Source organism: Mchenga conophoros, linkage group LG18 (genome assembly GCF_057382185.1).
Source record: "Mchenga conophoros isolate Kocher_MC1m ecotype Shallow Benthic linkage group LG18, M_conophoros_male_GT1.1, whole genome shotgun sequence".
Lineage (NCBI taxonomy): Eukaryota > Metazoa > Chordata > Actinopteri > Cichliformes > Cichlidae > Mchenga > Mchenga conophoros.
In genome coordinates this window covers 35,317,177-35,329,520 of record NC_140543.1, presented here as the reverse complement: position 1 = coordinate 35,329,520, position 12,344 = coordinate 35,317,177, and the positions used below count along the sequence as shown (strand labels likewise).

At 43.5% G+C, this 12,344-nt stretch overlaps 1 protein-coding gene across 1 annotated transcript; it reads right to left on the bottom strand.

Annotated features, from left to right (window-relative positions):
* Window positions 1-3,143: 3,143 nt before the first annotated feature.
* Window positions 3,144-10,560, bottom strand: dnajb6a (DnaJ heat shock protein family (Hsp40) member B6a). Its single transcript, XM_085255008.1, has 8 exons — window positions 10,262-10,560; window positions 7,841-7,947; window positions 7,301-7,410; window positions 7,073-7,138; window positions 6,410-6,520; window positions 6,147-6,290; window positions 5,831-6,035; window positions 3,144-3,953 (listed from the first exon to the last, which is right to left on the bottom strand). The coding sequence occupies exons 2-8, from the start codon at window positions 7,903-7,905 to the stop codon at window positions 3,848-3,850; spliced, it is 807 nt and encodes a 268-aa protein (XP_085111134.1). The 5' UTR covers window positions 7,906-7,947; window positions 10,262-10,560; the 3' UTR covers window positions 3,144-3,847.
* Between the last annotated feature and the right edge of the window lie 1,784 nt (window positions 10,561-12,344).

Below are 12,344 nucleotides of genomic sequence, written 5' to 3'. Positions count from 1 at the left end.
TTTGATGGGAATGGTTATAGGTGCATTTCCAGAATGCTGAATGTTCCTGTGAGCACTGTGGGGGCCATTATCCGGAAATGGAAAGTGCATCAGTTCACCATAAACCTGCCACGATCAGGTGCTCCACGCAAGATCCCTGTCCGAGGAGTCCAAAGAATAATCAGGAGGGTTCTCCAAGAGCCAAGAACCACTCGGACAGAACTTCAGGAAGACCTTGCATCAGCAGGTACTGTTGTTTCAAAGAAAACTGTAAGCAATGCACTGAACCGCCATGGCATCCATGCACGCTCACCACGCAAGACTCCATTGCTGAACAAAAAGCATGTCAAGGCTCGGTTAAAATTTGCGCAACAGCATTTGGAGAAGCCTGTGGATTATTGGACGACTATAGTATGGTCAGATGAAAGCAAAATTGAACTTTTTGGCAGTCATTCTACACACCATGTTTGGAGAAGAAATGGCACTGCTCACCACCCCAAGAACACCATACCAACAGTCAAGTTTGGGGGTGGAAGCATCATGGTTTGGGGCTGCTTTTCAGCAAGGGGTACTGGCAGACTTCATATTATTGAAGGCAGGATGAATGGAGAGATGTACCGGGACATTCTGGATAAAAATCTGCTGCCATCTACCAGGAAGCTAAAAATGAAAAGAGGGTGGACATTTCAGCAAGACAATGATCCCAAACACAAGGCCAAGGAAACAATGAAGTGGTTTCAAAGAAAGAAAATCAAGTTGCTTGAATGGCCCAGTCAATCACCTGACCTAAATCCCATAGAAAATCTATGGAGAGAACTGAAGATTAAAGTTCATAAAAGAGGCCCAAGGAACCTTCAAGATTTAAAGACCGTTTGTGTGGAAGAATGGGCCAGAATCACTCCTGAGCAATGCAGACGACTGGTCTATCCATACAAGAGGCGTCTAGAAGCTGTAATCACCAACAAAGGCTTTTCTACAAAGTATTGAATAAAGTGTGTTCAATACTTATTCCCTGTGTCATTTCACTTTATTTATTATGGTTTAACTTGTATACTTATATGTTCTGATTTGATTGTATGACTTCAATATTTGGCTTGATGGCAACATCTGGTGGAAATGTTGTGTCAATAGTCCACTTGGAAATCCCCTTACTGATAAAAATGCTGATGTGTCAAATACTTATTTTCCCCGCTGTAGTTAGCTCACTGCACTGGTGGTTGAACTGGTTGTGTGATGCAAGCGTAGCGAGTTTCTCTTTCACCTGAGAGCAGCTGGAAAGCAAACAATCTGTGGTTGAGCTCTGACACACTGCTGCCCTCTTCTCTGCAATCTACCCTTAAGCCAGTTAGTCCTAACAGTAAATAATGCAGAGCACGGCCAACGTGATGCAGCTGATATTGACAAACTCCTCGATACTAATCAGATCTCTGAACACAAAGACCCACAAACACAAAGTTATGTACATTTTTGCTACAAATACATAAAAATAAAATTTGGGGACAGGAAACAGGGAAGCACGGGGAAAAATTAAACACACTTGAACCACAAACTGTAAAGTATTCATTAAACTCAATGGATCCATCAGCCGCATGGAGGAACTGGACAATGTTGTCCATCATATACTGGAATGATGAACTGACGTGACCACAACAATCATAGGGCACCGTCTGAAAGAACGTCATCCACCTCTGGCAACAATAACAATATCATTCAGTGGAATTCTGTATATGATAAATGGGATCATTTAGATAAACAGACCATAACGTACTGGGCTTTGAAAAAGACACAGATCCAGAGAATAATTTCTTGTCTGACATCAGTGACAACTGTAGCTCAGGAGGTAGAGCAGCTCATCTACTGATCCGAGGGTTGGTGTTTCCATCCCTGGCTCTCTTGGTCTGCATGCCAAATATCCTTGGGGAAGATACTGACCGTAAGTTGCTCTGCGATACATCCAACAGAGTATCAATGTCTGCGAATGTTAGTAAACACTTAAAACCATAGAAGAAAGTGCTTGGGTGAATGTGGCATGTTGAATGAACAAGAGGCTGTGAGGTCAGTTCCTTGATCATTAATATGCAAATCCTGGACAGGGAGGAACGCTGGTTTGAGTGAGGAACCAAGGAGGCCATTTACGTGAAAAGGAAAAGACCATCTCTGAAACGAGGAAGATGTACCTGAGGGTCCATCTGTCACCATCTTACAATGCTGTGATTGCAGCCATTCCCCAACTCTGTGTGAATGCTACTCACCGTCTTTGATCAGTGGTCATGACAATTTGCATATTAATGATCCAGGAGCTGACCTCACAGCCCATTGTTCATTCAGTGGGCTGGACCAGTTGTGCAAATGTACTGTTATAAGGTTGGAAACCTGCAGTCAGCTGAGACCGAAGAAGCCACCTGGATGAGTGACGAAATGTTTCTCCCACTGAAGACGTCCAGGTGGACAAAATCGACCTCTTGGGATTTACTTACCTGGAGGATTGAGCATGCATAATGACAAACGCATTGAATGTTTTTCAGTGTCACACAGGATGTTCACGATGAAGAAGACAGTTCTGGACAGCTGCTGCTGTGCCAGTTAAAGGAAAAGGATATCCCCCTGAAGGTGCTGGTGCAAACAGATCACGTCAGCAGACAGGTATGCTTCTTTCGTTAGGGGACTAGAGTCATTTGGCACAACCAACATGTTTTTGATTTTTGTTCTAACATAAAATAAATAGTCAACTCTGAGGCAGCTCAGAGAGAGAATGTGGTAGGAATATACTAAAATACTTGATGTACGTTTTCACTGCGGTCACTAATACCCCTTTAAGGTTTAAGACTAAATGTGTGGCCTGTTTTAGCTCCAAAGAGGAAGGAAACCACAAAGTTCAATGGGAAGCTTCATTTTTCCTCGGTTCTCAGGCCGAAGATGTGATGTAATCCAGGCCTGTGTAACGACGAGTAAATCACTAAATCTGCAAGCAAGGAATTAAACTACTGTAAACTATTTCATGGTGGTACAATCGTTATAATACTGCTGACCGATACACCTGAGAAACTATTCATTTCAACACAGACTGAATAAATAAAGAGACCAACGAGTTTTTAACCACGATGGACACTGAAACAGAAGCTGTTCATCTAAATCCCTGAAAACTTAAAGCCAGAGCCAGCGAATATTTCAACATCCTGAAAACAGGATGAAACTCAAGATTTATTGGTTTACAAAGTACACAAAATTCCTTCCATATTCATTTGTCATTTATGGAACGCCTTCCATCAAAAGCTTTGACATTAAGACTTGACATCAACAGGTATACATGCATCATTAAATAAACAGAAACACAGGTATTAGAACATATAAAATTGCAAAACACATCCTACCAGCATTGTGTTTTTAATAAAAATAAATAAATTAAGAATCGGTTAGACACGCAATAAACGTGGGGTGCTGGGATAGAAACTTCTGACCCACGTTTCGAAATGAGAATCTTTTTTTTTCCGATTCAGATGAAAGAGCAAAGTCACGCCTCGTTGTGGATGACGCGAAGCTCAAAGTACTGAAATGGGGAAGAACATCAAAACAATACTGTGGTCCCAAACGTTAAAATAACACCACCCTGAGCAAAAATAAAGGACGGCTTCGATTCATAGACAACAACTAAATGCATAGAAAACCCTTGGAGTCAAAGTGTTGGTTAACAAATGAGAGTCAGCAGGGGAAGGACATGAATGGAACAGCACAACGTAAGTAACCAACTAATGAAACACAGCTATTATTACATTGTTTTGTTGCTTTGTTTATTCCACTGTGAGCTCAAGTTTTATTGGGATCTCGGTACTGAGGTAACACGTCTCCAGTGGAGGATGTTTGCGTGTCTTCACTTGTGTTCCAGTCGCAGCAGCTGCTCTTTGCCATTAATGGTTAATGAGCGTAGCCGGCCGTCCTCTTCCACCTCAACTCTCTCCTGACCGTTCTCTACAATTCTGCAGAAACAGAGAGCATTTACACCATCTTAATCGTGAAAATCCGTTTACACGTAAATGGGAGCAGCATTCGTACCGCTCGTCTGCTGGTGCAGTGTTTAGTCTGCTGAGATGTTGCTGAGATGATGATTAGGCCGGTGTAAACATGAGTCTAACTAAGCCTCACCTCCTACTTCCTTCCTACTCTCCTTAACTCCTGCCTACACTTCAAAAAAAGAGCTGTTTTTTTTGCACACTGGGTTTTTTGGAAACTTCCCTCCAAATTAAATGGCAAAAGTGTGTTTGGCTCTTTCTTCTTGATGCTGTTGTACTGAACAAAGTGCTGAAAATTACACCGGAAACACCTCTGGCTGCTTCTATACACCGATTCAAGCAACGGATCTTTTCCACTCCGAGGTCGCAATTTGACAAATGTTTCATGGTAAATGGTTCTTATATAGCGCTTTTCTGCTCCTCTGAGCACTCAAAGCGCTTTACACAACTAACATTCACACACATTCATTTGGGGTTAGTATCTTGCCCAAGGATATTTGGCATGTAGACTGCCAGGAATCGAACCACCAAGCTTCCGATCAGTGGATGACCGGCTCTACCGCCTGCTACAGCCACCCCATGTTCATGTTGGTTCAGTTTGAAATGAAACCATCCATTTGTCCTATGCACTGATTTGATGTGTCGTTTGCAGGCAGAAGTTGGAATTGATTTAAACCAATAAAAAAAGAAACTGTGTGAATGTGAGCACCTGTATGGAAAGTGTAACCTGCACACAGGAACACCGTGAAGAGTTAAAGGCACAAATGTACAGGACTGGTCCAAGTCTCGATTTTAAATTCACAGTAAGACTGTCCAAAAACATTCATTATCCATCATCTATCAGACCACGTTTAGATCATTTTATAAACATCAGGGATTCAAAATGCAATAAGCCACGTCTGATGAAACTGTGACTCTGTGGAAAGGTAAGAAACAAAAAATGTTAAATAATGGTAAGTAATAAGGCGACCTTAAACTGGCAGAAAGCATGAAGCATTTATTCATATCATCTCCGATCATCTGGCTTTTGCGATGCAAACATCCGTACACGGTGCTGACAGCAGTCAGGAAAAACCTGTGGCAGAAAGCTTAGACCTTTTTCTGATTGATACGATTTCCACAGCAGTTCACAACTATCAGTGACAAACGTGCCACTCAAGGGGTCCAGAACAGAACTCAGAAAACATAGAGCCAGTTATGTTGTTGGACATCCACACAACAGGTTACATGCACTGGAAACACTGGAAATCTTCTGGGTTACAGAACGCGAACGGTTTGTTTACATCAAAGTGACTGTAAGTATAAAGATTGTGGGCTTCTTCCCGCTCACAGACCAGGAACACATGGACATTACAAAGATGGCTGCCATGTGATGAGACTATTACTACAAGATCGCCGCTGTACTAAACCTCAACCAACGTCTGCAAAGCTGATACCAGGAAACCTTCAGCCTAATCTGACTGATCTCAGCTGTGATTAAAAAGCATTCAGTTTTCATACAGTACATCCAGCTGAGGACGTTCCTCTGAGAATCGGTGTCGGCCAGCTGCTCTCGCTTCATTTTTAACCTGTGAAAAGCTGCTCAAACAGCTGCTTCCCTGACAAGTGATGCATTGAAAGGCCTCACTGTGTTGCTACACCAGGACGCGGTGATTTGTGTTCATCTCTCATTAAAGTTCGCACGACTGTTTGGTTTAGAATTGGGCGACACGGAAGCTGAGCTCACTGATGACACCACAGGATGGAATAAAGATTTGTGCACGATAACTAAGAACACGTTAACCGTACGATGCACATCACTGCTATGTGAAGATTTTGTCACATGCTATCTGGCAGGTCAGTACCTTTTAGTAGTGATCTTCCTGCCGTTGACGGTCTTGGTGGAGGTAGACACAGATCGAAAGTTGCCCATGCTTCCTCCACCTCCTCCTCCAAAAGAGGTTGATGAGAAAGAGGTGAAGCCGCCTCCTCCCATACTGCCCATTGTTGTCATGTGACCCATGTGACCGATATGACCCACGGCGCTCATGGAGCCAAAAGAACCAAAGGCTAAAAGTAAAAAGTTGATCTGTTTAATTCATTTAAGCAAAAGATCAACGTTGCCAACAGTTTTGGAGCCACTCTGCAGCAGCGGGAGCTTTACGCTGGCTAACAGCTTACCTGGGTCAAAAGGGGAGAAGCCGGCACCGAAGGCTGGGAAACCAAAGCCCCCCAAAAAAGGGCCACCTGTCCGGCTACGACTTGCCCGGCTTTGGTGCCGCCGGCCACTACCAAAAAACGAGTCATCACTAAATGGATCTGCACCTGAGAGGAGAAAGAGTCAGAGCGCAAGAATAACTGAGAACCACAGCAGGAGGCCCAAAGTCTTCAAACATGCAGCTCAAAGCTGGACGCAGCTTTGTTCAGCTGAACGGAGGTCTTACCAAAAAAGTCTGCAAACGGGTCTCTGGCACCAAAGAATTCCCTGAAAACATCTTCTGGGTTACGGAACGTGAAAGGTTCATGGAAATGCTCTCCATTGTGGAAGTGCGCCCCTGAAACATCAAGTCAGTCAAAAGTGATGTTAAAAGTGTACATCCGGCCGGAGCCGGAAAATAATTCCAATTCCTTGGAATCGTTAAATCTGCCCGCCTAACGATGCCGCTTATCAGGTCTCGCACTCTCGCTATGATCAGCTGATTTCGTGTGTCGCTGGAGGGAAATAGTGACGCAGTCTCCAGCGTGGACATTCATTTTTATTATACAAAAGGATGAGAGTGCATGAGTAGTGTACTGCATTACTTTTAAGAAAAGTGTGTGTAATATGTGCAGTAATGACTGAGTGATGGGCCCAGCACTGATCACAACAAAGAGGGGAAGCACCTCCAACATGCACAAACATTTGAAACACAGCATGGAATTATTCTGTGGAAGGGAATTGATAACGGGAACTGGAAGTTCCATCCCTCTGTGCACGATTTGACAATCTCCATGGAAAATGTTAAAGTGAACGCGATCACATTGTAAAAATGCTGTAAATGTGATCTCGTGCCAGTGTTCAAACCAAGCAAACAAAGTTACAGGTGCATTTAAAAAGAGACGCTTACCTCTTCCACCGTTGCTCCCTGTCAGCCCCTCTTTGCCATAACGATCATATATACTCCTCTTGTTTGCTAAAACAGGAAAGTGACAAGTTTCAAAAGCTGAAAACAAACTGTGGGAGAACAGTAATAAATACAATACAGAAATACAAGGATCACCGAAGAGACAGTCGTGTGTTTTCACTGAGTCGACCTCAATGAAAACACACCGTCACACACAGATGTGATACAAACCATCAGACAGGACTTCATAAGCCTCCGACAACTCCTTGAACTTCTTCTCAGCCTCCTCTTTGTTCTCTGGGTTTTTATCTGGGTGCCACCTCAGGGCCAGCTTTCTGTACCTGCACACCAGAAGTAAAAGGTGCTGTTGCAGTGAAAACAATGAAAGCATGGCTTTTACCATCAATGAAAAAGTACAGACGTAAAAGAGCAAAACATGAGCACTTCTGATCTGAATTTTCTGACCAGATTTCAAAGTGAAATGTGCCGCCATGTGCCAGCTGAAGCCTCGAAGCACGCAGCACAGCGCTATGTTACGCGTCACGTTATTCATGTACATGTCAGAGGGGAAACTATTACTCTTCTCACAAAGGATAGTTCATTCAGCTCCCAGGTGGTGCAGATGTGACGCAGCTCTGCAGCATTTACCTGTTAGCTTGAACTCCTTCAGCAGTTTATTAATAAAGAACCAGACACAGCCTGAGAAAACTGCAGGCGATGGCATCTCTGTGCAGGTTCTCAGCTAGGACCACATTTAAAACTTCAACTCACGCTTTCTTTATGTCATCTGCAGACGCATCCTTCCGTACTCCTAAAACCTGGTAGTACTCCACCATGATGAGTGGATGACTGGAGAAACTTCAGAGAGCCTGGTGAACCTGAAACAGTGAAGACAGCCACTGCTTATTAGCTTGATCGACTTAGCAGTGAGAAAGTCTGCAGAAATGTTGAATTCATGCCTCTCTGGAAGACTTTGGATTTGAGGAAGTCTTTTTGTGGGATCGCAGTCAAACAATCAATTTGTTAAGAAATGTTCCAGACCGAGCCGAGTGCCTGAGATGTGTTTGAGTGGCAGCTGTAATAAGATTAGATCAGATTCTCTTAACAACAGATACGAAACTACACTGGCTCCTTCATTACCTTATTCAGCAAAGAGGCACTTCCAACGTGAAGCGCGTGTTGCATTAGTTTCTAGAGAAACCGAATGCTTTAATAAAAGTCAAGATGAATCAGGTTTCAGAAGTATAAACAGCTGGGTGCTGAAAGGAATTCTGTGAAACTCCACACAGAAAGGGTGGTGCTGGTTCCCAGGATGTTCCTTCTGTGAGGCAACAGTGCACCACCATGCTGCCTCATAGGATTTAATTACTTCCAGGGTGGAGTACTGTAATTCGTTATTATCTGAAAAGTCTTCAGCTGATCCAAAAAGCTGTACTAAGAGTACTGACCGGGACTAGAAAGGGAGCGCACCCTTCTCATACTGGCTTCCTGTTAAATTCAGTGCTGAATTTAAAATCCTGATCCTCACATACAAGGTCTTGAATGATCAGAGCGGATCTCAACTTGAAAACCTGACAGTACCGTCTGAGCCTGATAGAGCCCTTTGCTCTCAGGCTGCAGGCTCACTCGTGGTTTCCAGGATGGCAACTACGTCCTTTGTGTGACTGTTGGGTCTTTACCCACAACACGAAGCTGTTGTTGTGATTTGGTGTTTTAGAAATAAAACAGAATTGAACTGAAATTGAAAACTTTTTTAAAATGAACATTTATGCATTTCTCTGGCACAGGGCGTTTCCAGGGGTAATGGGTGGGACTGTGTGATATGGTGTTTTTATGCTCACTGTACACAGAGCGTGACATGACATCAGCTGGTGCTTCGACCTCTTGACTTTTGTAACCTGGCACGTTGCGCCATGGCCACTGCAGCCGGGTTGAAGATACGATCGTGTTGGTTTTTATTACCATTTTAATGATATTCCAGCTCAGGAGTTAAAGGGGAACAGTTTAAAAAGTTTGAAAAGTCCTTGCTTCCAGTTGCGACTTCTTCTCTTCCAATATCAGCTCTCATGTGGTGGTATTATCTGAGGCGTCCTGCGCCTTAACCACGGGCAGCGATAGAGCAGTACAGAGGCTATACTGCCGCCCTTAGCCCGATCCCTGCTCTGGTACAAAAGGATTAAAAATAAAAATGACATTATCAACAAGAACCTTTGTGGTAATTTTTAAGGTCCCACCTGGTGAGAATTTAGTTAAAATAACAGGTTAAAACTGGCCCAGTAAGTGGAACTCTTCCTTTAGAGAGGCAGCGAGGATCACAAAGCAAACATGAGCGAATGCTGTTGATGGCTGTGGGACACTGAATCAGATGCTGTGTCATAAGGTGGAAAAGGGCTCCCCCTGGTTCAGTGTAGGCAGGTTATGAGGTCTTCTGATCATTTTGAGTTATAATTCTGTGGATCAGTCATAATGTTGTACTTTATAGTTAGTTTTCATTTGGACTTTTTAATCCAGTTTAATTTGGAGAGCGGGCTTGCTCGCTTCAGTTTTATTGGTTGTAAACGTTTCGTTTCAGTTACTTTAATTTCAACCTTAGTATTAGTCTTTTTATATGAGCGTTATTAAAGTATGGAGGGCATATGCCGTGATTCAGAAAAATCGGTGCAGGTATTACAACAAAAAACAGAACTTTTTGAAAGCAGCGCCACTCTTCAAATTAAAAATAACTGAAAGACTTTGACTCTTCCGAGCTCCACCTTTCAGTATTCTGAACATAAAGATGTAGTTCAGCCCTGTGAGCCCCTCCTGTGCACAGACGTGTGGCCTGAACATGAAGACCAACAGCTGTGTCTCGACTTTTATCTGCCAGCTACATAAATAGTCTGAAAACAGGCAGACTGAGAAGATTTAAACGTAAAATGGAAGAATGCCTTTCAGTTACCATCTGAACCGGACGAAAACTCACTGGGCTTCACTTCTCTGAGCGGAACCCAGAGTAGCTGCTGCTACCCGGCTAACAAGGGCTGAAAGAGCCGCTAATGGTAACAGCGAGAAGACTAAACATAAGTATATTCAACAGAAAGCGACCTCACTGAAACACTACTCGTACCAGTAGCTGCTTGGCGAACCTACAGTAAGCTAGCTCTGGCCGGCAGTAAACAAAAGTCGCCATATCGTGAAGGCTATCAGTCTTACCCAGCGGAGGATCGGCAGCCTGCACTCTCAGTCGGTTTGTCGAGCAGACACACGGTCTGATAATTGGGACGTGACAGAAACTAAAGAGGTTTATTCATCTTCAGCAATCTGCACATTCTCAGATTTAACACAACGTCCTGTTTCTTTCTTCTTCCCCGCCTCGCGTCTTCTTTAGCTACGACGCTTAACAACAAGCTTAGCGTCTCTATACCGCCGCCCACCGGACACAGGCTGCATAGCTGCTGACCACTCGCTGAAGTGTCCAGGATTTGGACAATCATTAAACATTTCCAAACAGACGTATGGGAATTCGTCTGTCGTATACTTTTACCCACTGTCAGTATTCACAGCATGCTCCGTGTCTAACACCAGCACTGTACAGAACCTGGATACAGAAACTTCTTGAACACGCATGCCACAAAGACATGCATGCTAGGTTCATTGGCTGTAGGTGTGCACAGTTGTCTCTCAGCAACAGATTGGTGACCTGTCCATGGTGAACCCCACCTCTTGTCCCACAACATCTAGGATGGGGTCCGGCCGAAATATGACAGTGAATGAATTACACTAGGAGAGCATCAGCTGATTCTCTGGAACCTTTGTCTGGTTGGTTCTAGCTTCTGGTGATTATAGGGTTGCCAACTCCCTGAAAAATAAATAAGGGACACCTCGTGGCCAGGGCCGGGCGACCCAGTTGTCTTCACCCTTCCCAGTGTGGTGAATTTTCTAGCTCTTTTTTTGTGTGTGAAATTATTTTTTTTAACCCTTTGACTTGAATTTGATTTAAGTAGATGCATATTCTATTCTTTGTGATATGAACACATGTGAAACAAATGATCATTTAGCCATTTATTTTTAGCTCAAAATGACAACATTAACACAATAAAACAGGTCTCTTTCTTAAACAGAAGCCTGTCATGCTTAACTTTTGAGAATATAAGTAAATCTTTCTTTAAAAGAACTCTGTCCTGCTTAACTTAAAATAATAGAAAACAATAGAAAGAAAAACATTCTTGTACCAGTGCACATTTAGTGCATTTAGTACAATTGGCTTCAGTTGAAATATTATTTCAGCTTTTCTAATGCTAATCAGCTGCTCCTGTTTGTAAACCCGCTTGTTCCCATGATTACGCATCATAACTCATCATCATTATTCATCTATGTATTACTTTTATGTATTAGTCATCTATTTGTTGTAATCATCTATCCTTGCAGTTGTTTATTACACAAAATAAGTTATATTATCACACTTCTGGCCACATAGCGCTGATATTCACTGCACATGCCCATATTAACGTTTTCCAGCCAGGTGTTTTCCTTTTCCCATTCTTCCCTTTCTCTGAGGGGAACAAACATTGCTGCTCTAATGCTGGGCTCACACTGTGCGGTTTTAGGCCCATTTTGAGCCGATTTTTGAGTGATCGGACCGATTTTGGCCTTCATCGTGCGTCGTGTAGTATACGTGGGGTAACGAGAAGTGATTAACACCTCGAGCAGCTCCTGATCATCAATCGCTCGTGAGGGTGTCACCACAGCCGCTCACACTGCGCACGCGCAAACGTCGGTGAAAAAGACGGAGCAGCATGGCTGTGCAGCGTGTGATCTGGACACAAGTGATGGAGGCACAACTTGTAGAACTTTGGAAAGCTCATCCGAGCCTTTTCGATGTGGCCTCACAAAATTATCACGACCACAACAACCGTGAAAACAGTTGGATTTACATGCTGCTCAATCACAGCTGATCATGTTTTTCATTAGCAATTTAGCAAAGTTGATGGTGGTGGTGTGTCTGTGTGAGTGAAAGACAGAGAGAGAGAGCGACAGATTTTCTGTTATAACCTTCATTTTATGGAGGCACAGTGTGAGCACTCAGGTCGCATCAGAGCATCGGGCCGTATAGTGTGAGACCTGCATCGTGACCTACCAACGTCTAACCCCTGCGAGTCAATCGTGCAGTTTGAGCAGGAGCTGAATAACGTGACTGAAAAAATCGCACAGTGTCTGCCCAGCTTTAGGTGACTGTCGTCCGAGACTTGCACCGCAGTGACGGCGTTTGTTTCCCTGTTGGCCATGCTTCTTGTTG

Bases quoted from the DNA above. Each gene is read 5' to 3' on its own strand.
- dnajb6a (XM_085255008.1), bottom strand. From the start codon at position 7,905: ATGGTGGAGTACTACCAGGTTTTAGGAGTACGGAAGGATGCGTCTGCA. The intron at 7,411-7,840 runs GTGAGTTGAAGT...TCTGGTGTGCAG, and splicing joins GCAGATGACATAAAGAAAGC to GTACAGAAAGCTGGCCCTGA. The intron at 6,291-6,409 runs GTAAGACCTCCG...TTCTCCTCTCAG, and splicing joins CCCGTTTGCAGACTTTTTTG to GTGCAGATCCATTTAGTGAT.